Source organism: Peromyscus leucopus, chromosome 8b (assembly GCF_004664715.2).
Source record: "Peromyscus leucopus breed LL Stock chromosome 8b, UCI_PerLeu_2.1, whole genome shotgun sequence".
Classification (NCBI taxonomy): Eukaryota; Metazoa; Chordata; class Mammalia; order Rodentia; family Cricetidae; genus Peromyscus; species Peromyscus leucopus.
The window spans coordinates 3,401,041-3,427,420 of NC_051086.1; the positions used below are offsets into that span (position 1 = coordinate 3,401,041).

General features: G+C 43.0%; 1 protein-coding gene across 2 annotated transcripts in view; it reads left to right on the top strand.

The window, feature by feature from the left end:
* Positions 1-4,981: 4,981 nt before the first annotated feature.
* LOC114680775 (meiosis-specific with OB domain-containing protein) overlaps positions 4,982-26,380 on the top strand; it is a 51,030-nt gene continuing 29,631 nt past the window's right edge. Inside the window, exons 1-5 of one of the 2 annotated variants that reach the window (XM_037200796.1) lie at positions 4,982-5,094; positions 17,809-17,886; positions 21,652-21,709; positions 23,322-23,453; positions 24,877-24,949. In XM_037200796.1, coding sequence (XP_037056691.1) covers positions 17,818-17,886; positions 21,652-21,709; positions 23,322-23,453; positions 24,877-24,949 — 332 coding nt within the window. In that variant the 5' untranslated portion in view covers positions 4,982-5,094; positions 17,809-17,817. The remainder of the gene's footprint in view (positions 5,095-17,808; positions 17,887-21,651; positions 21,710-23,321; positions 23,454-24,876; positions 24,950-26,380) is intronic. The other variant, XM_037200797.1, reaches the window with a different exon arrangement.

The following is a 26,380-nucleotide window of genomic DNA, read 5'->3' on the forward strand; positions in this document are numbered from 1 at the left end:
AACAAAGTCCATTGCTAACTTAGACTTCCTTAATGTCCTGTTCCTGTGCTAGGACCCCACCCAGGACCCCATTTTTCTTAAATCATCTTGCTTCTCTTTGTTGTGACCAATTAAGATTTCCTTTGTTTTTGACGGCCTAAACACTTTTGGGGAAGGCTGGCCAGGAAGTTTGTAAGATGCCTCTCTGGTGGGATTTGTGTGTGTCCTTTTCTTTCTGATATAGGGTCTCAAGGAGCCTGTATTGGCCTCAAATTGGATTAAGGGACCAAGGATGTCCTTGAACTTCTGGTTTTTCAGCCTTCTCTTCCCGAGTGCTGGTATTATAAGCATGTACCACTGTACCCAACTTATATGTGTTTTTCTAATGATGAGGCCTGTTATGGGTTTGGGGAGGTTTAGCAGTACTTAAAAATATTTTTAATGATTCTGTTTATCATGTATACTACCTCATGTCATGCTGGAAGTAGGCGAATGCAAATTTAAATAGTAGTGAGTGGTGGAGTGTCATCTTAAAATACTGTCCATCAGCCCTGGCCTACTGAGCATTGAGAGCCACCAGGGGTTTTGTGTGGGGGCCATGAGTACTAGAAGAAAGAAAAATCACTGTGATGGCTAACTTTACTTGTCAACTGGATACATATGGAATCGACTAAAACACAGATTACTAGGTGCTCCATAGAGGGATTTCCTACCTTCTTTCCTCCCTTCCTCCCTCCCTCCCTCCCTCCCTCCCTCCCTCCCTCCCTCCCTCCCTCCTTTCTTTCTTTTTTTCTGAGACAGAGTTTCTCTGTGTAGCCCTGGCTGTCCTGGAATTCACTCTGTAGACCAGGCTGAACTTGAACTCACAGAGATCCACCTGGCTATCCCAAGTGCTAGGATTAAAGGTGTGTGCCACTACGATTAGATGGGATTTTACATTTTTAATTAATTTATTTTAGGTAAGGTCTTGATGTCCTAGGCTGGCCTTGGATGACCTTGAACGTTTGATCTTGCTTCTAGCTTCTGAGTGCTGAGATTACAGGGATGTGCTGCCATGTCCAGTTTTACACAGTACTGGGGACTGAACCCGGGATGTTGAGCATGCTAAGCAAGTGCTCTACCCATTGAGCTACATCCCCGGTTCAACTTTCTGGGGTTTTGTTGTTGTTGTTTTTTGTGTGTTTTTTTGAGACAAGGTTTCTCTGTGTAGCCCTGGCTGTGCTGTAGACCAGGCTGGCCTCAAACTCACAGAGATCCACCTGCCTCTGCCTCCTGAGTGCTGAGATTAAAGACCTGTGCCACCATGCCTGGCTACCTTCTGGTTTTTAGTAGATAACTATGAACAAAATAACGGAGGAAGGTGAAGAGAAAAATGTGACATTTAGGGTGTCAGGAAAAGGCTGGTGACATATCTGTCGTCTCAGCCTTCAGGAGACTGAAGGAGGGGTCAGGAGGTTAAGGCCAGCTTGGGTTGCATAGCAAGACTTCTCAAAAAAAAAAAAAAGTCAGAAAATTAATGCAAAAAACGCCCCCAAAACTGGTTGGAGTGGAAGTTAGGGACACTCACAGAATATTGCTCAGGCTGTGGGGCTCTGCATCATCTCCATAGGAAGCTGAGGCAGAAGCATAGATTGACAACTTCTTCCAGGGGGAAGCCTGTCTGTTCTCAGGGACAGTTCTCTGATTCGTTTATGTAACGGGATCTCTACTCAGGGAAAACGTTCTCTGAAAGACGAGAACGGTGAAGCCATGTCAACTGGTCTGGGGCCACATGCCATTTCAGGTACTTTTGTCAACAGAAGGTAGCTTTTCCTATTTTTCCATCCATTATTTCTCAGAACACAAATGACTCTGCTTATTTGTATTTTACATGTCACTAGAAGGCTCTAGAGAAGTTAAATGGACCTGCTAAGATCACACAACAAATTAAAGGCTAGAGAGCCACGCTGCACAACACAGTTCTGCCCAGCTGCCAGCAGAGCTCACAGCATCCCGTACACACTCCAGCAGCGAGTGTCCTGGTCCTCTTTGTACAGCTTGGCCAGGTGCTAGATGGCCCAAAATTATCTGCAATTTGTTGTGTTAATATTTCCTGGAGAGACACGAGCAAGCATTCACCCTGGATAGGGCAGCAGCAACTAAGTCACAACTCCATCTAATTCCATCTTTGTGAGGCAAAGACTTTGTTGGGATACTTACAGGAGCATGAGTGAGGGGCTCCTTACAGAAGTGTGGGTGACCTCACAACAGCTGTGTCATGGAAAAGCCCCACCCCAGGATGGGTAATCACTTTCTGAAAGCTGTGTTGAAGGAATCTCCACTTCTTTCCCCCCCCCTTTTCATTTTCTATGATTTATTCATTTTTATCTTACGTGTACTGGTTTTTATTTTTGATTCATTATTTTTAAAATTTGGTTATTTATTTTTATTTTATGTGCATTTTATTTTGCCTGCATGTATGTCTGTGTAAGGGTGTCAGATTCCTTGGAACTGAAGTTATAGACAGTTGTGAGCTGCCATGTGGATGCTGGGAATTGAACCCAGGTCCTCTGGAGGAGCAGTCAGTGTTCTTGACCTCTGAGCCATCTCTCCAGCCCCGAGTCTCCACTTCCTTTAATCTTCCATCTGGTGTACACTCCAGCACTTCCCAATATCATGCGCAGTTTTGGTGGAATCACAGCCATCTGGGAGAAGGTGTGAGAGGGTGGCTGAACTCTAGAGTGAGGGGCTCCAAAGTGCAGGGTATCACTGCTGTTCAGATTAGCATGCCTAGAGGTCAGCATCCCACAATACAATGTTAACGGATGTGTCCAGCATACTCCAGCTAGGCACGAGGTACCACATTAATAATGGGGGGGGGGAGGTCTGAGGTGAGCATGGATTCAGAAAGCTCCAGGCTAGGAAAGGGATGAAGACAGAAGCAAGCACACTGCTATTATTCCCACAGGGTGTGCACTTTTGGACTAATTTTCATCCCACTGGGTTTGCCCAAATCTTTGGTTCCGCAGGTGAGGAAGATGAAGGTCGGAGTCCTGAGTAACACTGCTAACAGTGGCAAACCTGAGCTTTGAACAGACACAACTGACTTTCACTCCCGAGAAACCCCAGTTATTCTCTCCTTTCAGAAACTGTCGGGTAGAGCAGTCAAGCCTCGAGAGTCCTGATTAATGCACACTGAATTAAGCATGTTGAGAAATGGTCTATTGTCCTTTTCTCAGCAGTAAAGATGAAGTCTTCTGTGGTTGAAGTCTTCCCGCACTTCCTTCAGCATCTGCCAAGAATGTGAAGGACAGATGGTTTCTCAGGACCCCATGAAGTCCCCGGCATGTTTTCGTTAGTAAGCTCCTGAAGTGGCTTTGTGCATGGCACACAAGTGCTCTACCACTGAGCTCTACTCCAGACTCCAAATCTGCTCGTTTCTTACGTGAAGTCACTTTGGACTCCCCGACCACCAAACTGAGTGGCAGCTGTCGTTCATCCTGATACAAGGACTTCAAGAGAGCTCTTGTAAGTCACAAGCACGTGTGACATACATTATAGTGATACACTGTCACGCACTGTTTAGAAGCTTGTTGAAAGTGGACTCAGGGTTCGAGGAGGCCCTCCCATTTCTCCAACTCAAGCAGCTATGGCAGGTCTCCTTCAAAACCTCTTGGGCTGGAGAAAACGTTCAGAGAGTAAAGGAGCTTGCTGCCAAGCCTCGTGACCTGAGTTCTATCCCCAGGACCCACATGGCAAAAGAAGAGATCCAACTCCTACAAGTTGTCCCATGATATCCACACACATACCATAATACATTATACACATACAGACATGCACACACACATGTAAAAAATGTTTTAAGTGAGTTCACTTTTTCGAAACTTGTATTATTTTTATGCGTATAGGTGTTTTGCCTGCATGTTTCCCTGTCCATCATGCACATACCTATAGAGGGCAGAAGAAGGCATTGGTTACCCTGGGACTAGCATTCTAATGAGTGGCCATATGTGTACCAGTTAAGTGCTCTTAACTGCTGAGCCATCTCTTCAGCCCCCAAATTCACTTTTATACACACGCCTACCACTCAAATTTGCTTTTGCACACACACACACACACACACACACACACACACACACACACACTCCTTAGGAAAGTAAGCATATTTAGCTTGGTCTTTCATTTACTTTGCAGTGCTGCAGATCAAACCCAGGTCTCACCAATGCTAGACAACCTGTCTACCACAGAGCTACACCCTCACCTGCACCAGCACACTTGACATAAGGACCTTTTCTTCTCTTTCTGTCCCTACCTGAACACACTCTGAGAAACAGAGGCATCAGGCATTTAGGGGCAAAAACGGATCACTACAGTCCACTGCAGTCCCAGAGCTACCGTCACTAAAATATTCCAAGTCTGGATGGTTACTCATTTTATTTTTTTATTCATTTATTTATTTATTCATTCATTCATTCATTTATTTATTATTTGTTTGTTTGTTTGTTTAAGACAGAGTTTCTCTGTGTAGCCCCGACTGTCCTGGAACTCACTCTGTAAACCAGGCTGGCCTCAGGTTCACAGAGATCCACCTGCCTCTGCCTCCCAAGTACGGGACTAAAGGCATGCGCCATGGGACTCCAGGCCAGATCCCAACCAGAGAACTGCGGCAAATGCCTCGCTCGCTTCCTTAGCGGCTTCCCTATTCGCTTGCATCCGTGCGTGGGAACTGCTCCTGTCTCCGAGTGACCGCAAACTTGGCTTTTCTCGCTCAGCGCCTAAGGCCGACTTGCCCTCGGCGGCCACCCAAGTCCGAAGGAAGCTCTCCAGCCCCAGGAAGTGACAGCGACACGCGCCTAGCTTCGAGGTGGTGGGCGTAGACCTGTACACACAGGGGAGGAGCCAGCGCGCGGCGGGGGCGGAGCTAGCGTGTCAGGGGCGGGGCCAGCGCGCGGCGGGGGCGGGGGTAGTGTGTCAGGGGCGGAGCCAGCTCACAGCGGGGGCGGGGCCATCGCGGCGGGGGCGGGGCCTCGCTCTAACGGACGCCAGGTGGGTCGCCCAGCCGGCTGTGTGGAAGTCGCCACGCGTGAGCGGCGCCGGGCGGAAGTTGCCGAGCAGCCAGCCCTCCGGGAGCATCCGGTGAGCCGCGGCCCCGACGGCCTGCTGTGGTGCCCGGCCGGCCGGCCGCGCGGGGGCTCGCGGCAGTTCTGAGAGGCCACCCGCGCGTGTCTCGAGCGCCTGGGTCCCGAAGGTTCACAGCGGAGCGCGCAGGCCCTGGCCTGTCAGGTGCCTGAGGGTCAGGACTCACTCCTTGGGGCCTCTTCTTCCCGCCGGGTCGCTCCCTCCCCGTCCGTTCTCCTCCAGTCAGCTCCTTCCCCGCCTGGTCCCTCCCCGCCAGTCCATTTCCTGTCAGGTGTCTCCCTGTCAGGGTCTGAGGATGTCGGTGTCCCAGGTCACCTGGTCCCTTGAGGTCAGGTCCATACTGTGAGGTTCTATCCAGTCAGGCGCCTCACATGTGGAGGTGCGTCCTCCCCAGGTCCTCACCCTGCCAGGTCCCAGGTCAACAGTTAATCTCAGAGACAGGCTTTTGTAGTTCGTTCTCTCTCTCTCTCTCTCTCTCTCTCTCTCTCTCTCTCTCTCTCTCTCTCTCTCTCTCTCTCTCTCTCTCTTTTTCTTTCTTTCTTTCTGTCTTTCTTTCTTTCTTTCTTTCTCTCTCTTTCTTTCTTTCTCTCTCTTTTTCTTTCTCTCTCTCTCTTCTTTCTTTCTCTCTCTCTTTTTCTTTCTTTCTTTCTGTCTTTCTTTCTTTCTCTTTCTTTCTTTCTTTCTTTCTTTCTTTCTTTCTCTCTCTCTCTTTCTCTCTCTCTTTCTCTCTTTCTTTCTTTCTTTCCTCCCTCCCTCCCTCCCTCCCTCCCTCTCTCCCTCCCTTCCTCTCCTCTCATTTCCTTCCCTCCAAATATATATGGTATATATTTGAATGCTTGCTCCCCAGTTAGTGGAACTGACTGAGAAACATTAGGGGACATGGCATAGTTGGAGGAGGTGTGTGTTTTTGGGAATGGGTTCTCCCTTGCTGCCTGCTGCCTGCAGGTCAGGATGTCAACTCTCAGCTCCATGCTTGCCTCCTGCCATCTTTCCTGGAGTGATGATAATGGACTTGAAAGGATAAAAAAAGAAAGGCGAAGTGGGTACCTTTTGGTGGGTCCTGCCAAGTATGCCATTAAGGAAATATGCCATGAGCAACAGAGGTAGTGCAAGAGGTTTGTTTACTGGGGAAGGGTGAAAGGCCGTGTCAGAGTGGGGACATGAGAGAGGTAGACAGACAGACCGACAAGAGGAAGAAACAAGAGGAAGAAGAGAGGAGCAAGAGGCAAGAGAGGAAACAGCTTTTGTAATTATTGTTGTTGTCTGGTTTTGAGACAACATGTAGCCCAGGCTGGCCTTGAACTTGTGATTCTCCTGTCTCCACCTCCTGTGTTTTGGATTACAAACCAACATCACTCTAAGCCATGGAGGAAAATGAAGGAAGATGTTCTCTCTCTCTCCTTCTCTTCTTCTCTTCCCTCCTTCCCTTTATCTTTCTCCCTTTCTCCTGCCTTTTCATCCTCCCTGAATTGTCTGCCTGGCTGCCTGGCTGCCTGCCTTCCTTCCTTCCTCCCTCCTCCCTCCCTCCCTCCCTCCCTCCCTCCCTCCCTTCCTTCCTTCCTTCCAAATCTTTCCCTCCTTCCTTCTTGAGACAGGGTCTCAAGGAACCCAGGCTGGCTTCAAAATTCACTGTGTAGCTCAGGTTAGCCTTGAACTTTTGGTTCTCCTACCTCCACTTCTCAAATGCTGAGATTGTAGGTATATGCCACCATAACTGCTAGGAGAGAGCTTTTAAGGGGGGAAGAGAGCCTGTCAGGTTCTCAGGGGATAGGGACAGGATACATGCAAAAACCTATGGAACAGTCATATGTATGCATGTCACATAGGATCCTGGAGAATACATCAGGATATCAGGATAGAGTATGTATTATGAGTAAAACACTACTTTTCCTGACCTAGAAATCCCATGTTCCACTTATTTTCCCTTATTCCTACCTGTATCACCCCCTGGTTATCACTGGCCTTTTTTTTAATTTTTTAATTTTATTTTTTTATTATATCCAGGATTTTGCCTTTTCCAGAATGACATACAGTTGGAATAATCAAAATACAAGTTAAAATACTGAATGGGGCTGGAAAGAGGCTCAATGGATGAGGCTTTACTGCAAAAGGATGCAGATAAATTCGGATACCAACACCTACATAAAAGTGGGACATGGCTGCACTTCTGGGGGTTGGAAATAAGAGATCACCAGGGCTTAATAGTCATCGGCTACCCTGGCTTCAGTTTCAATGAGAGACTCTATTTTAAAGAAATAAGGCTGGCAAGTGGTGGTGGTGCATGGCTTTAATCCCAGCACTAGAGAGGCAGAGGCAGGAGGATCTCTGTGAGTTCTAGACCAGTCTAGTCTACAAAGTGAGTTCCAGGACAGCCAGGACTACACAGGGAAACCCTGTTTCAAACAAAACAAACAAACAAACAAACAAAAAGAAACAAGACAAAGAAAAATAGAGGTGAGCTTCTTCCTCTGGCCTTCTTGTTACATAACCTGTACACATATGTGCACACATATCACACATAATAATAATAATAATAATAATAATAATAATATAGAATTTATTTATTATGTAGGTGTGCAGACATGGAGGTGCCACTGTGGATGTGTGGAAGTCAGGGAACAGCATTCTAGAGGCTGAGCGAGTGGATAAGAAATTTGAGGTTGTTGGGGATGGGTAGATGGGCAGTGAGATGGCTCAGTGGATAAAGATGCTTGCTGTGAAGCCTGATAAACTGAGTTCAATCTCTTGGACCCATGTGGTAGATGGAGAAAACTGACTCCCACCAGTTGTCCTCTGACCTCCACATGCATGCCCATCTCTCAGTAAATAAATTAATTAACTAATGAAAAAAATTCAAAGCCAGTTTAGGATATATGGCCAGAACTTGGTGTGTGTGTGTGTGTGTGTGTGTGTGTGTGTGTGTGTGTGTGTGTGTGTGTTTTGGGGGAGTTGATATATCCAAGACTGGCCTTGAACTCCTTGTTTTCCAGCTTCTACTTCCCAAATATTGAGATCAAAGGTGCACATCACTATGATAAAGGAAAAGAAATATTAGCAAAGAAAAAATGCAGATGAATGGCTTTTCTGGTGGGAAATTCTATGGTAGCTCCAGGGCATCAGTGTGACACCTAGTTTTCAGCCTGGTGAACAGTCATGACCCTGAAAAGAACAATCAGCCCATGTGGGCATAAACACAGACATGTACTTGCATGCATACACAAACATATTTGGGCTCACCAGCTTCATAAATTCAGCAAAGTTCTCCCCCATTTTTACTCAACCCCTCTGCTCACAGTTCATTTATTTAAGGCCCAGATCTGAATTCAACTGACTAAATTTCTCAAAATTTGACTATAGCCTAAAAATTAGAAAATCATTGACCTTAAGAGCTGACTGACGTCCTCAGATGACTTGTTAGCTAGACACCACCTCAGAACAAGCAGCTTGCTGCGTTCCATTTTCAGCAGGGTTAACAGAATCCTCTCTTTTCACACCAGAGTAAAAGGACCAAGTAATAAATACAACATTCTCTGGAGGGAAGAAAGGGGCACGAAGGGTTTGGGCCAGGTCATACCATAAACAAAAGACCAGGAAGGTCCTGGAGAAACTGGCCCATATCAGACGAGCGGTCACCCCTTTAAAGCTGGAGGTGGGCTCAAGAGCTCAAGGAGGGCCATTTGGGAGACTTGGGTGGAAGCTCTGTCAGAGACAGTCGTAGTGTTCTGTCTCTGGTGGAGCCATAGCCCCCTAACAGTCACCAGTGGCGGCACTGCCCCACTGGAACCTTAAGCTGGCAGAGTCCCAGCACCATAGCTTCCTTCTTTCCATCCTCACTGAGACCTAGAGGTCCTGAGGCTTTGCTCTTAAGATGGCACTTCTGGCCCTGTATTTTTATTGTTTCTCCCTGAGACACCTGAGTAGGTTCAGGGCGTAGTTCTGGTGACCACCCTATAGCTCTAGCTCTTAATCTGATTCTTGACCTGAATTCCTATCACAAAATGCACATGTGAACAAATAAGGAAACAGGTTATATGCTGGGCTGTGGTGGCACGTGCCTTATATCGCAGCCCTGGGGAGGCAGAGGTAGGTGGATTTATATGAGTTCGAGGCCAGCCTGGTCTACATAGTGAGTTCCAGGACAGCCAGGACTGTTTCACAGAGAAACCCTGTCTCAAAAACCAAAAAAGAAGCCGGGTGTTGGTGGCGCACGCCTTTAATCCCAGCACTCGGGAGGCAGAGCCAGGCGGATCTCTGTGAATTCGAGGCCAGCCTGGGCTACCAAGTGAGCTCCAGGAAAGGCGCAAAGCTACACAGAGAAACCCTGTCTCAAAAAACCAAAAAAACAAAACAAAACAAAACAAAACAAAACAAAACAAAACAAAACAAAACAAAACAAAAAACCAAAAAAGAAAACACAAAGAAAGGAAAAAAGAAAGATAGATAGAAAAGAAAGAAAGAAAGAAGGAAAAGAAAACAGGTTATGATGGTATCTTATGTAAGGACTAATTGTGCTTTGTCCTGGGGAGATGGCACTGGAGTTGGAGAAGAGGAGGCATTATAGCCAAGTGTGGTGACACATACCTTTAATCTCAGAGGCAGGAGGATCAGGAGTTCAGGACTGGGACCTCAAATAGTGATTTCAAGGCCAACCTGAGTTACCCAAGTCCCTGTCTCAAAAACCTAAAGGAAATATAGTTATAAATAGAAGTTGATAATGAATTATATAATATCTGAACTTACATATTTAACTATTTTGTGTGAAATTTATATTTTTCAAAGCACTCAGGTAGTGAAGTAAGTGATACTTTTTTGTGGATAAACACTAAAGTATGTCATCAATATACTTCAGATAATAATAGTGGGAACTGAAAGAGCTTCAAAGATATAATAATATCATTTAAACCATTAAACCCTGAAGCTGCTAAGGGGGAGAACCCATTTAGTATATGCATGTGTTTTTTTTTCCAAGACAGGGTTTCTTTGTGTACCCTTGACTGTTGTAGAACTAGCTCTATAGACCAGGCTGGACTTGACCTGAGAGATCCACCTACCTCTGTCTCCTGAGTGCTGGCCTTAAAGGCATGTGCCACCTTGGTGCAGCTTGTAAGTGGGTGCTTTAACACACAGTCACCCACTAAGTAATTTATCTTCTCTGACATAAGTGTCTGGCATTTTATGGATTCCTTTATAAAACAGATTTATTTATTTTTATATGTACGTATGTTTGCCTACACATCATGTGTGTGCCCAGTGCCTGTAGTGTCAGGGAAAGTATTAGATCTTCTAAAGCTAGAGTTACAGATGAACTGCCTTGTAGTAGTTGGCAACTGAACTCAGGTCCTGTACAAAGAGCAGCAAGTGTTCCTGACTACTGCGCCATTTCTTTAGTCCCAGAGCTCTTTTTTTTATTTTTTTTGGTGGGGTGTGTATGTGCAGGGTTTCCTTATGTAGCTTAGTTGGTCTCTAACTCTTGATTCTTCTGCCTGAGCCTGAATGCTGGAATTACGTGTGTGCCACCATGCTTTTGATGGATTCTCTAATAACTTTTTAAGGAGGCCAGTGAGATGTCCCAGCTGGTAAAAATACTTGTAGACAAGCCTCATGATCCAAGTTCAATTCTAGGGACCTACATGATAGGAGAAAACCAGCTCCTACAAGTTGTTCTCTGAGCTTCACATGTGCATCACAGTGCGTGTACAACTCAACCAGAAAAAATGTAGTAGCTGCTGAATGGGTGAATGGATAAATGAATGTGTTTGGCAAGAATTTCAGAAAGTGAAATTGCATTATAAATTAGATAAGACCAGTCAGAAATGTAAGAAATTTAACACTTCTTAATCTCCAATTGTTTCTTCTGGGACTGGAAGGCCTGGGGTACAAAAACCTGCTACATTGGATATTATTGAAAAGAACTGATGTCGTTTCTTGAGAGCCTGTGAACATCCAGGCACATTGTGCACAGTTTCTAATTCTTACTGCAAGGTAGATAGTAGTCACATTTTACTGTGAGGACATAAGTAGTGTCATAATACATGACCACAAAATAGTGGTGCTGGGATGCAAAATCAGTTTTTACTAAGTCTACAAGCACCTGAAATACAAAATCCTTACAGGTGTCAGGGATACTTCCTGGTACTGAACAAAGCCTGGCATGAGGACATTCATAGAGTTAAAGATTCTGTATTGTTACTGTTCTGTTGCTGTGGTATAATATCATGCCAAACTGAGACTTGAAGAAAGAGTTTATTTTGGCTATGGTTACAGAGAGATAAACAAGCCGAGGAAGGCATGGTAGGCAGTAGGAGCAGGAACATTTCCAACATCCACACACAGGAACCAGAGGGGGAAGGGGAAGGGAAGGGAAAAAGGGGGAAGGGAGAGGGGGAGGGAGAGATATAGACGGACGGACGAATGAATGGGAGGGTAGGTAGGTGGATTGGTAAGTAGGTAGGTACGTATGTAGATAATGAGAGAATAGGAAGAAGGGCGAGACTGTAAAATTCCACCATAGTGATGTACTTCCTCCAGCAAGACTCCACACTAGGGGTCAAGTGTTGAACACATAAACCTATGGGAGACATTTCTCATTTAAACTACCACAGAGGCTCTGTTTTTTAACGTGATTAATCTCAAAGCAAAACAAAAAAGTGAAATCAAGTTGATCAGTTTGGTTGAATTTTTCAATTTTTACTAAAATAAAAACCTTTTGCTGGGGAGATGCTCAGTGGGTACAGTGCTTGCTGCACCAGCCCGAGTTCAGATCCTAGCACACAGGTGAAAAGGGAGGCTAGGTCGCATGCCTAGCATTCCAGCACTGGGAGATGGAGACAAGAGGATCTTAGGGGCTGCTAGCCAGGCAGTCTGGCCACCAGTGAGCTCCAGATTGAGTGAGAGACCCCATCTCAAAAAAGGTGGAGAGTAATAGAGGAAGACACTCTAGTCAGCTCCTGGCCTCTGCAAGCACATCACACACATGCATGCACTACAAACACACACAGGCACAGACACACACACACACACACACAGCAAAAAAGAAAAAAAAACACCCATAAACCCTTTTGTAATGATGCTAGGAGGCACAAACAGCCATTTATTTATTTGTTATTGGTGCTTTCTGTGTAGGGTAGCACTGGGTACAGTCAGGAGAGATGGTGCACACTTGTAGTCACAGGACATAGGAAGCTGAGGTGGGAGGATCATTTGTACTCAGGAGTTTGAGGCTAGCCAGGGAAATGAAGTAAGTCCCTGGCTAAAAAAAAAAAAAAATAAATGGATAAAGAGACACACATAAAAATATATGTGATGCCACCTCAGTCCTGCTGTGGAGAGACATCATGACCAAGAAAACTTCTAAAAGAAAGTATTTAAATGGTGGGTTTGCTCACAGAAAGTATTTAAATGGGGGATTTGCTCACAGAGTTAGTCTATTTCCATCATGATAGGAATCATGGCAGCAGGCAGGCATGGTCCTGGAACAATAGCTGAGAGCTTACATCTGATCCACAAGTTGGAGGAGAGAGAGAAGGGGAGGGTTGAGCCAAAGAGAGACTGAAATTGGGTGTAGTGTGAGCTTTTGAAACCTCAAAGCCCTCTGCCAGTGACACACCTCCTCCAACAAGGCCACACCCCCTAATCCTTCCTAAACAGTCCACCAACTGGGAACCAAATATTCAAATATATGAGCCTATGGGAGCCATTCTCATTCAAACCACCACACTAGGACACTTACAAAAAATATACTTAAAAACATTTTTATGTGTATGGGTGTTTTATCTGCTTGCTGTCTGTGCATTAATTATGTGCCTGGTGTTTGTAGAATCCAGAAGAGGGCATTGGAACCCCTGCAACTGAAGTTCTAGATGGTTGTAAGTTGCCATGTGGGTTTGTCATGTTGCTCTTTGAACAACAAGTGTTCTTAGCTGCCATTCAGCTACTTTGGAGTCAGGAGGCTCCCTTAAGCTTAAAAAACCTTGGACAAGGTCTTTGGTATGTCTGTCAGGCTGTTCTTTTTTTAAAATTTTAAATTAATTAATTAATTAATTTTTCTATTATCACCTTGATACAGTATAAATTCTTATCTTTTTTTTTTTTTGGTTTTTCAAGACAGGGTTTCTCTGTGTAGCTTTGCACCTTTCCTGGAACTCACTTGGTAGCCCAGGCTGGCCTCGAACTCACAGAGATCCGCCTGGCTCTGCCTCCCGAGTGCTGGGATTAAAGGCGTGCGCCACCACCACCTGGCAAATTCTTATCTTAATAGTGAAATGTTTCATTGAGGTTTGCTCAGTAATTGAGTAAAACCAAAACTTATTATGAGCCACAGTCATCCTAGGGTCCCCCCTTCTGTATATATAGCCTCTATGATTCTGTCAGGCTGTTCTTGAACTCCTGGTTTCTTGAGCTTAAGGGAGCCTCCTATCTCAGACTCCAGAGTAGCTAGAACTATGGGAATGTGCCAACTTGCCCAACTTTAGCTATGTCATTCAAAATTCTAAAAGGACATTTTGAACTTGAACAGGATACTCTTACTATTTTTGAGACAGACTCTCACTATGTAGTCTTGGCTGTCCTGGAGCTCAGTATGCAGATCAGGATAGCCTCAAAATCATTGAGATCCACTTGCTTCTTCCTCCCAGGTGCTGGGATTAAATGCATGCACCTCTACAACCAGCCTTATTATTTTTGAGACAGAATCTCATGTCACCCAGGCTGGCCTTGAAGTTGCTATGTATCAGATAGAGGATGTGCCTGAGCTCCTGATCATCTTGCTTCTACTTTGCAAGTGTGTGCCACCATGCCCAGCTTTTTTGTTTTGTTTTGTTTTTAAGATATATTTTTATTTTATGTGTATGGGTGTTTTGCCTACTTGTGGGTCTGTGCTTCACCTGTGTGCAGTGCCTGTAGAGGCCAGAAGAAGGCATCTGACCTCTGGAACTGAAGTTTTTGATGGTTGTTAGTGGTCATGTGTGTAGCTGGAGTTTTTCTGCCTTTTTTGCCTACAGTCAGGACAAATCTCTGCCACCCGCCAGTCCCACAGCCGCTCAGACCCAACCAAGTAAACACAGAGACTTTATATTGCTTTCAAACTGTATGGCCGTGGCAGGCTTCTTGCTAACTGTTCCTTTATCTTAAATTAACCATTTCCTTTTATCTATGCCTTGCCACGTGGCTGGTGGCTTACCGGCGACTTCACATGCTTCTTGTCATGGCGGCAGCTGCAGCGTCTCTGGTCATGGCGATGGCTGCAGCAGCTCTCTTTCTGCCTTTGTGTCCTTTTATTTCTCCTCTCTGCTAGTCCCGCCTATCTTTCCTGCCTAGCCACAGCCGATCAGGTTTTATTTATTAACCAATCAGAACAACTTGACATACAGACCATCCCCCAGCACAGCCAAGTGCAGACCATCTCAAACACCTGCACTCAGGCCCATGGTCCTAATCATCCTCTATACGGACCTGCTGGGTAACGCCACAAAGAACCCAAGAAGGGCTCCCACAGGACATACAGAACATCCCACAGCACTTCCCCTTTTCTTTTTTTTTTTTAAAAGGAAGGTTTTAACTTTTACACATCTCCAAAGCCAGCTTGGTATATTTGGGAATTTGGGCGTAGCTTCTCTTAACTACTTCCTGCTGGAGGGGGGCGCTGTATCTTATGGGGACGCAAAGAAAATTTTAGGATCATGGAGTAGTCCGTGAGACCGTATCGTCTGAGCCAGTTGCCTTGAAACGATTCTGGATGTTGGATCATCTGGGCCATGGTGTCATCAGAGACCTTCAGGGGGGCTTGGCTGGTCAAACCTGATGTATCTTAATCTGGAACAAATCCATAGCCTCTGGCTTTCTGTAGAGACAAAAGCAGAGTCTCCTTTCCAAAGTAACACATCCTTATATCCAAATTTTAAAGTCAAGATATCTTTAATATATACATATTGGTTTAACTCAACATCTTTTACGATCAAATGTTTTTCTGCAGTTAAAAATCCCAAAGACAATATAATCCAAACTCTCTGTGTGATATCCATCTTTACATGGCTTATTTTTTATATTACTTTTACTTTCTCTTTAAAGACTTTATTTTTTTAAACTTTCTATTTCTTTATATAACTGTCTATGTTCCTTTTCCTCTCTCTTCCAAGCCTATGTACATTTTTACACACATTGTAAAGCATTTAAAGTCTTGTTCCATCTGAATCTGTCTTATTGCAAACTTATTGCTTTAAACTGTAGCCTTCTAAGCCTGAAACAGCTCTGTGGCTGCTGGCTCCGCCCCCTTCAGCTTCCCAACATGGCGGTGGTCCGTTTACCACCAGCTCTGGGAGCCATCGTGGGTCTGTGCTTTTATCCAAGCACCGTGTAGCCCAGAAACCCTTTTTGCCTTGTACTAGCAAAGGCCAAATCCACCATGCAACTTAATGTGCCACTTGCAGAGGCCTCATTCCCGCCATACTGCAAGTCAAGCACACATGCCAGGAACCCGCCAGTAACTCAAACCGGCGGCTGCCGCTCATTTGAGAGAGAGAATTAGGAACTGTGGGGCGTTTACCGACGTCACCATTCCTAGAGAACTTACCGACGTCACCGCTCCGTGTGTTGAGTTCTGAATCCTCTTTACCACCACATGAGGATTCTTCTCAGATCACACTTTATTGGAGCGCCTCTTGGTTAAGGGACTTTGTCTTTAGTATTTTTTTTTTAACACCGGCCTTTATCCCTGTTCATTTGTCCTTTTTCTTTAGTCCCTTTTTTTTTTCTTCCCTTTTTTCTTTAGCCCCACGTTGGGCGCCAGATGTCGCATGAATCTTAAAAGTTCTTATTAATAAAATCAAACCTGAGGCGAGTTATTGGGGTCCATGCTGGTAGATCAGAGAGACAGAACAAGCCACAGCTATCCTCACCTGGTCAACTTCTCAGCTGGTCTTGTCTCCTCAGACTGGAGGCCTCTGAGTCCTCATCCGGAATGGGTCTCAGCTGAATTACTGCTCAAAAGCCTGAATGCTTAACCAGCCAAAATCTTAACCAGCCAAATGCCTAACCAGGCCAAATGCCAAAATGCTTCTAGTTTCTCGCCCTCACGCCTTATATATCTTCCTGCTTTCTACCACCACTCCTTGGGATTAAAGGCTGGCTTTCTGGGATTAAAGGCGTGTCACCATGCTTGGCTATTTCCAATGTGGCCTTGAACTCACAGAGATCCAGAGGGATTTCTGTCTCTGGAATGCTAGGATTAAAGGTGTGAGTGCCACCATTTTCTAGCCTTTGTATCTAGTGGCTGTCTGTTCTCTGACACCAGGTAAATTTACTAGAGTACACAATATTTTGGAGAACACAATACCACCACACATGTGGGTGATAGAACCAAACTTGGGTCCTCTGGAAGAGCAGCCAGTGTTCTCAACTGCTGAGCCATCTCTCTAGTCCCACCCTGCCTTACATTTTTAAATCTCTTTTTATTTTATATGGATGAGTGTTTTGCTGTGTGTGTGTGTGTGTGTGTGTGTGTGTGTGTGTGTGTGTATGCATAGTGCATTTGTGGTGTCTGTCAAGGCCAGAAGAGGGTGTCATATCCTCTAGACCTGGAGTAATAGGTGTTTATAAGCCAGGACCTCTGCTTGAGCAGCAAGTGCTCTTAACTGCTGATTCATCATCTCTCCAGTGTCCATGCCTGGCTTTTTGTTGTTGCTTTGTTTGTTTTTGAGACAGGTTCTCACTCTGCCTTTCACAGGCTGGCCTGGACTTCACTGTGTAGCCCAGTGGGTCTGAAATTCATGGTCATCCTCCTATTCCAGGCTTTCAAGTGGTGGGGTTAAAGATAAGAGCCACCATACAGAGCTTGAACGTATTTCCTTTTCTTTTTATAAATTCAAAGTGACATTTAATTTTGTGTGTGTGTGTAGTGAGGTAGGGGTGTGGTCTCCATAGTAGAGGTGCTGAGGTCAGAGGACAACCCACTGCACTGTAATTGGCTTTCTCCTTCTACCATATGGGGTCCTGAGGCTAGAACTCAGGTTCTTAGGCTGGGGAGCAAGCCCCTCTACCAGACAAGCCATTCAAAGGCCCTGTTGTCGTTGTCATCGTGTGTGTGTGTGCATGTGTGAATGGGGTGCATATGTAAAGGTCAGAGGACAACTTTTGGGAGTGAGTTCTCTCCGTCTACCTCGTTGAGGTAGGATCTCTCTTGTTTCTGCCTAGCTAATACTCAAGGGCAGTCTGGAAGCTTTTAGGTGGTTTTCCTATCTTGGGCTCCCATCTTGCCACAGGACTGTTGGGACTGCAGATGTGAACCCCACTTCTGGCTTTTTTACATGGGTTCCAGGGATGTAACTCAGTTGTCAGCTCGTGCAGTGCTTTATCCAATGAGCCGTCTCACCAGCCCTTGGACGTATTTTCTACAGGTTAAATCTGAATTAGTTACATTTCACCATTATAAAAATTTGCCAGGGGATATCTAGTGCTTCCTTAGCTAATTTTAACTTTTGGATTTTTAGTTTTGTTTTGTTTATTGTTTTTTTGTTTTACAAGACAGGGCTTCTTTGTGTAGCTCTGACTGTCCTGGAACTCACTCTGTAGACCAGGCTGGCCTCAACTCTCAGAGATCTGCCTATCTCTGCCTCCTGAGTGCTGGGATAAAGGGGTATGCCACCACTTTAACACCGTTTTAAGAATTTGTTTTCAATATTTAATGTATACATACAAATTATATTTTCTAAAACACAGATTTAAAGCATGGCAAGCTCCTTTGCATTGAAGAATTTCACTGCACTTTCAGATCTGCATCCAAATATGGCTAATCTGGTAGGTTTCCATTACTATTATTCTGATAGTCAAGTTTGTGCTCATGAGACTTTATGTAGCAACTTTACATTATATCACCATTACTGATTCACTGGACAGATGTTTGTATAATTGACAAGTACACAGATACTCACTGAATTAGTATAATTGTGAGAAATTAAATACTCCTAAGCTCTGTATTTATGTCAGCTAAATGTAAATTAAATTTCCTTTTATCTATAGAGTAGTAGACATAGGATTATAGGTATGACTGGCAATTACTCAAAACGGTGGCTCAGAGGACAAATGTGCTTATGTTAAGCTTGGGCACTTGAGTTTGATCGCTAGAACACATAAGGTGGAAGGAGAGAACCGACTCCTACGGGTTGTTCTCTGCCCATCATATGTTCACCATGCATGTGTGCACATATACACACATACACACAATAAATGTAATAAAGTCTTTTGTATTATCTTAATAATAAAATAACAAAATTATTAAGTGCTCAAATTTACCGTTATAAAATTAAACTTTTTTTTTCCTTTTTCTTTTTTAAGATTTATTTTTTATGTAGAGTGTTCTGCCTGCATGTATGCCTGCAGGCCAGAAGAGGGCACCAGATCTCCTTACAGATGGTTGTAAGCCACCATGTGGTTGCTGGGAATTGAACTCAGGACCTTTGGAAGAACAGCCAGTGCTCTTAACCTCTGAGCCATCTCTCCAGCCCCTAAACTGTTTTCATTTAACAGTAGAAATTCTGTAAGAAAATTATCAAAATTTATATTTTAAGCACTTGCAAACATGCTGCTCTGACCTTTATTTTGAGATAGGATCTCCTCAGGTACCCCTAGCTAGCCTGGAACTCACTATGTACACCAGACTAGACTTACAGAGATCTGTCTGCCTCTGCTTCCAGAGTGCTAGGACTAAAGGTATGCACCACCACACCCAGCTGTTTTTATGACTTTTGATGTGGAAGTAAAGATTCCTAGCATACTGAGGCTTATTTAAATGAAATCTGGATTGATAAAATGAAGCATTTATTATAAAATAATTACAAAATTACAATATTCTTTGTCCCTGAGCAGCTCTCTCTCTCTCCCCCCCTCTCTCTTTCTCTCTCTATGTCTCTGTCTGTCTGTCTCTCTCTCTGTAGACCACCAGACTGACCTTAAAATTTTTTTTTCCATTGTTCTTCCTGCCTCAGCCTCTGTGAATGCTGGGATTACAGATGTGAACCATCAGGTCTGACTTCCAAGCAGTATGCTGTTAATCTGGCTTTTGCAAATCAGATTTCTTAAAATTAATAAACTTATATGTAACATTAACACTTTGCAATGCAAAATTTATAGATGTAAAAAATCCTTATAGTTTTCCTTGAAACAATTTGCTAATTATCTTTTCAGTTCGAAAGTTTTTAAATTTTCATTTATTTTTATGTGTGTGGATATTTTGCCTACATGTATGTCTGTGCACCACATGAGTTTCTGGTGTCTACAAATGCCAAAAGAGAACATTGGATATTTTGTAACTGGAATTACATACAGATGGTTATAAGATACCATGTGGGTGTTGGGAATTGAACCCAGGTCCTCTGGAAATACAGCCAATGCTCTTACCCACTGAGCCAACTCTCCAGCCCCAATTAGAAACTTTTATTCAAGTTTTCTATTAGTATGTTTCTCCAACAAAATTCAGTAAGATGTGCATGTATATGGAATTTAAGAAATAATATCAATGTGTGTAAATATGATAAGATGGCCAACTGTTCAGCTGGAATGTGATAATCTTAAAGTTTGAGTGTATTTAACTTATTTTTATTTTAAGTCTATGGATGTTTTTGCCAGAATGTATGCCTGTGTACCACATGTATGCAGTGCCTGTGGAGGTCAGAAGAGAGGATCAGATCCTCTGGAAGTAGAGTCACAGACATTTGTTAGCCACCATATGGGTGCTGGGAACTGAACCCATATCTTCTTTGAGAGCAGTATGTGCACTTCATGGCTGATTCTCTCTCCAGCCCCCTTTCCCCTGACTGTATTTTAAATACCACAAATTATTGCAAGGTTGAAAACAGTTGCTAGGATTCTTCATTAAAGTTTAATTTTTTTCCTTTCAGAAAGATACTTTTATTTCTTGTTTGTTTTTCTATACTATTTTTATTTCTTAAAGCATGTTTTTTAATATTTAATTTTTCTTTCCTTCTTTCCTTCTTTCCTTCCTTCCTTCCTTTCTTTTTTCCCCCTGAGACAGGGTTTCTTTTTTTTTCTTATTTTATTTTTTTTCCTTTTATTTATTTTATTTTACAGTACTATTCAGTTCTACATAACAGCCACAGATTCCCATGTTCTCCCCCTTCCTGCCCCCCTTCCCTTCCCCCCCAGCCCACTCCCCATTCCCACCATCTCCAGATCAAGGCCACCCCCCGAGGACTGAGATCGACTTGATAGACTCAGTCCAGCAGGTCCGGTCCCCTCCTCCCAGATTGAGCCAAGTGTCCCTGTATAAGTCCCAGGTTTCAAACAGCTATCTCATGCAGCGAGCCCAGGACCTGGTACCACTGCCTAGATGCCTCCCAAACAGATCAAGCCAATCAACTGTCAGAGGGCCTGATCCAGTTGGGGGCCCCTCAGCCTTTGGTTCATAATTCATGTGTTTCCATTCGTTTGGCTATTTGTCCCTGTGCTTTATCCAACCTTGGTTTCAACAATTCTCACTCATATAAACCCTCCTCTTTCTCACTAATTAGACTCCCGGCGCTCCACCTGGGGCCTAGCCATGGATGTCTCCATCCAGATTCCTCAGTCCTTGGATGGGGTTTCTGGCACAACTATTAGGGTGTTTGGCCATCCCATCACCAGAGTAGGTCAGTCCCGGGAGACAGGGTTTCTTTGTGCAGCCTTTATTTTTAAAGCCTTTCCTACATTTACTTTTTAGACCAAGCTGGCCTCGAACTCAGATTTACCTGCCTCTGCCTCCTGAGTGCTGGGATGAAAGGCATGTACCACCACCGCCTGGCAATGTTTAATTTTTTTTTTTTTGGCATTCACTGAAGAGAACATTAAAACTTTTGAGGAGATATTAGTATCTCCAAGATTTAAGGTCTAGAACTTTAAGATTTAAGTTTGTTAGTGGTAATATCTAAGTTTATTATAGTCTATATTATTGCCCAACATATTAGGAATAAGAAGCTAGGCAGACAGACAGTGGTGGCCAATGCCTTTAATCCCAGCACTCAGGAGGCAGAGTCAGGCAGATCTCTGTGAGTTCAAGGCCAGCCTGGTCTACATAGTGAGTTCCAGGACAGCCAGGACTACACAGAGAAACTCTGTCTTGAAAAGAAAATAAAAAAGAAGAAGGAGGAGAAGGAGAAGGAGAAGGAGAAGGAGAAGGAGAAGGAGAAGAAGCAGCTTAGCAGCTTTATGTTAGAAAGCCCTATGCAAAGGAAGGCTTTGAAGTCTATGGCAAATTAAATCGCATTATACATGTGTTTGGATAATTCAGTAAAGATTGATAGCTCCCTCTAGTGATTGAAAATAAAGTAGAAACATTAAGTAAATGATTATATTTGTAATAGCGGCTAACTGTCTCATTACTTTGTACTATTCCTTGGAGAATTGAATATTTATGAAGATTGTTAGATGTTTGTCTGGGATAAATGCATTTAAATATTTCCTAGTCAAAAATGTTTGTCAGAGCTGGTAAAATATAACAAGTCCATGAAATTAAATTGACCATCTCCATCTGTGTTTAATATTGGTCTTCTCTACTCTTTTGTTTTTCAGAAAATAATCGGTATAGTTATTGGGAAAACAGATGTCAAAGGCTTTCCAGACAGAAAAAGCTGAGTTCTGTTTAACTCTTTCTTAATTTTTCATTAAGTACAGCTTACGACTGCTACAAAGTATGTTTAACTGGCTATATTTTCTAGTGTGTTTAAGGCCAGGCCTTCTACATGTATGGTCATACTCAATTCAAGGCTGTGTATGTATAAAGACAGAAAATATTTTCAATGATTTAATGTGATATTCTGCAACTATATTTTAAAGGCTTTAGCAATATAGTTAATTAAATTGATCAATTCATTAATTTGTAGTTTCATATTACCAGATACAATGGTGTCTAAGAGTATGAATTTGGAACTAGATTTACTGGTCTTAGTCACTAAGTGATCTAAGATCTTTTCTACATTCACCCATGAAGAAGGAATCCAGCAGACACAAAAGTTAAATGATTTCCCCACCCCCCCCACCCCCGACAAGACAGGGTTTCTCTGTGTAGCTTTGCACCTTTCCTGGAACTCACTTTGGAGACCAGGCTGGTCTCGAACTCACAAAGATCCTCCTGCCTCTGCCTCCCAAGTGCTGGGATTAAAGAAGTGTGCCTCTACACACGGCCAATTCAGATGCTTCTAATGACACTGTCCAGTGGACCTGTGGGTCACCTCCACATTGGGTAGAGGTGGCAGAGGGATGAGGCTGAGAGGACAGTGGTCACATGGAACAACAACAGGAGACAGAAGACTTGGTCTTGGTGGCGAATGTCTGTAATCCCAGCACTTGGAAGGCAGCGGCAGATTTAGGTTTTTTTAAATTTATTTGTTTTATGTGTTTGAGTGTTTTGTCTGCATGTGCCTGCAGAGCCTGGAAGAGAGTGTCCAATGCCCTGGGACTATAGTTACAGATGGTTATGAGTCCCCTTGTGGGTCCTGGGAACTGAACCCAGGTGTCGGATCCCCTGGAGACTGAATTACAGGTGGTTGTGAGCTGCTAGATGTGGGTGTTGAGAACTGAGTTCTTAACTGCTGAGCCATCTCTCTAATCCCTCTTATATTACTTTTTAAGTTACCAAAGCAACAGAAAAAAAATCCCACTCTGTAAAAAAAAAAAAAAAAAAAAAAGGTCCTTGCTGCCCTCTAGTGGTGCTTTAGTTGCACACAGATTGTTTTGAAACAACTATTTAGGTATGAATTATGACTTTGGTTAAAGCTTTTCCTAATCTTGTTGGGCCTCCCCTATGAAATATTAACCAATTAGGGTTTTGTGACTATAATAGTTGGAAAACAGGAAATCTAAGCTAACATCTTGACTGTTCAGGGCTGCATGTCACTTTCTTTTGAATACACAGGTATGGGAAGAAAAAGGGCCATAGTGAGATCTAGCTACCATGGCTGTTTATTACACTGTACTTGGAAATGCATGAAAGCATAGTGTAGTATAGAATGTACATTAGGGGATGACTAAGTAATCAAGAAGATCTCCGAAAGTCCAAGACCAGTCTGCTCTACCCTGTCTCATAAACAAAAACTAAACTAAATAAAGCAGGAACTATGTATAGGAAATAACATTTCTACCATTTTAAATATTTTATCACCATCATCATTATTATTTTGTTGGGTAATCATTTGTGCAAAGTCACATTTACCTGAAATATAAAAGCATTGGTTTTTCCTCAGATATTGGATCAGAAAGATATACTTTCAGTTTCACCATCCGTGATTCACCAGACCATTTTGTGAATGTATCCTCCTGGGGCAGTGAAGATTATATCAGGCCACTGTCTGAGAGCTTTAAAGTTGGTGAGTGTGGTAAGTAGGCATTAGTTTTTGTTTGGTTGGGTTTTAAGAGAAAGTTTTTCTGTGCATGGTGGTACACATCTTAAATCTCAGCTCTTGGGAGACAGAGGCAGGTGGATCTCTATGAGTTTGAGGCCAGCCTGGTCTACATAGCAAGGTTCAAGCCAGCCGCTGTTATACAATGAGACCCTCTCTCAAAAAACCAGCAGGGGTGGGGGAGGGGAGGGGGGAGAGAGAGACAGAATGAAGCTCCCTTGGTCACTTACTTTGAACAAGAGGCAGTTCTCTTGCCTCAGCCTCCCAGTGCTGAGATCACAGGCCTCTGCTACCATGTCCAGCAGCACTTTAAAAATGTTCCTCTTACAGTATTATTCTTGCGGTAAGTTTGTGGCTGAGTGGAGTCACAGAAAAGTAAAATTCAGTAATTCTTATCCTTATCAGAAAAAGCCAGTGTTAGAAGGCATGCTTTCTGAATGTTTCCTGGTACATGGTAAGTGATACTTACACTAGATGATATTTTGCCATCTTTTGATTATTTCACGTTCCAACTTGCCTCAACCCCATAATTATTATTATAATCACATATCTTTCTATAGACATATCCTGGGCCAATAGTTAGCTATACTGTAGCTTTGGGAACAAGATTTCGTTGGGTCTCACCCATGGATAACACCCATTAGTTTGTTGGGAATGTTAAGGAAGGGGGCGAGTATAAACTTTACCACTTGATAGATGACAAGTCCAGCCCAGACGAGAAATAAGAAAGCGTGTGTTCCAGTTCTCCTGTTTGTCAGGAAAAGAGGAGGGAAGAGTGACACAGTAATCACACCATCTTTTCCAGTGCTACAGGACCAAACACACATTACACACGTCAGTTAAGAGGTGCTGGACTCTATGCACTTAACCATGTGTGTTCCAGGGAATTGACAGTCTCTCCTGAGTTGAATAATGTTGTCGAATGTGTGAACTATGAAGACAGAAAACTTTGAAAACTTCATGGGCCTAGTACAGTTATAATTCCTTGAATGAATGAACACCCATGTTCAGAGAGAGGAATTTCCCTATTAAATGTTACAGGTTGACAGTTGTGAGGATAAATAAAATAAAGGATTGTTTGTGACGTTAGATGTGGAGTAAAGGTCAAGTAAACATTTGTTTTCTTGAAGGGCATGTTGTAACCAAATCAAATGTTGGATGCAAGAAAATAAAGTAGTATTAGTAAGGGTCATCTGTTGGGACTTAAAACATAAAGCCCTGGACATGTTATGTGGGGCCGAATTGATGACTACATTCCAGGAGCCCTTTTCTCCTAGTGACATGAGGAGATGCCCGTGGAGGATGGAACCACGGTGTGAGGGTCATTGTTGTGCACACTTAGTTCTCATTAATCTTCTGATGATTTTGTGATGGTACCATACTTTGCCCTCTGTTTTAGTGATAATTGAAAATCCCCTGATCCAAAGAAAGGAGACAGAAAGAGAAGAAAAGTTCAGCCCTGCAACTCCTAGGTAATATCTTTCCAGTCCAGAGAGTGACAATCTTTGTGTTAGAATGATAATATTAATAATTTTATGGAAAAGTTATTTTTTCAGTTATTTAATATTAATAATTTTGTAGAAAAGCAGAAAACTTTAGGAGTTGCTCTATTTCAATTTGAAAATTGAGTTGAATTCTCACTTAGAATATTTATCCTTAAGATAAATGATATAATTTATAATTTTTATAATCACAAAAGTTAATTTTATCTTGACCAAATCAAAAGTCTCCTGAGGCTACCAAAATCCATGGGTGCTCAAATCCCTTGCACACAGCTTAAACACATCCTCCTCTATAGCTGAAATCATCTCTACCTGTAACACCTAATGTCCTTTAAGGGCTATGTGAGTAGTTACACTGTATTTTTATTTATATTAGTTATAGTATTTTATTTTTTTCTGAAATATTTGATACATGATTGTGTGGGTCTGTGAATGCAGAATTTTCAGATATGGAGTATTGTGCTTAGATTTGTAAAAACAAGACTCCAGTTACAATTTAAACTAAACAATTGGAGGGGCTGGAAAGATGGCTCAGCACTTGAGAGCACTTGCTGCTCTTGCAGAGGACCTGAGTTCACATTAGGCAGCTCACAGCAGCCTGTACTTCTAGCTCTGGGGAGGCTGGTGCCTGCTTCTGGCCTCTGTGGACACTACAAACACATAAATATACTCCCACAGACAAAAGCACATACATACAAATAAAGATAAATCTTTAAAAAAAATCACTAAACAGGAGATGATAAATGCTGGAATATATATAACATTGTATCAGGCTCTCATTCTACTCACACGCTGTCCTTTATCTTAGGCCAGGTTTCCTGGAAAGAGAACTTGAGAGGAAGATTCTTTACAAGTGGCCTATTGAATCACGTGCAAATGACTGTTCTGAGGGTGGGGATGGGGTAAAGGGGAGTAGCAATTTAGTTCAAGTCCAGCTTCTGTGAGTAGGACTCACACAACTCCAGCCTTTGCCCCCAACTCCCAACTTTTTTTTTCTTTTTCTTTTTTAAATTACACTGATGATATTCATTAATTACACTCATGATATTAATCACATTTGTGGTATTCATAGATTACATTTGCAGTATGTATATATGTAATATATACATATATGCAATATATTATATATATGTAATATATATAAAATTTATATATATATAAATTTTATTTTATTTTTTTTTGGTTTTTCGAGACAGGGTTTCTCTTGTGTAGCTTTGTGCCTTTCCTGGAACTCACTTGGTAGCCCAGGCTGGCCTTGAACTCACAGAGATCCGCCTGCCTCTCGAGTGCTGGGATTAAAGGCGTGTGCCACCACCACCCGGCTTATATAAATAATTTTTTTTTTTTTTAGATTTAACATTTTCTTTCATCAATTTATCCATCTTATTTTATATTATAATT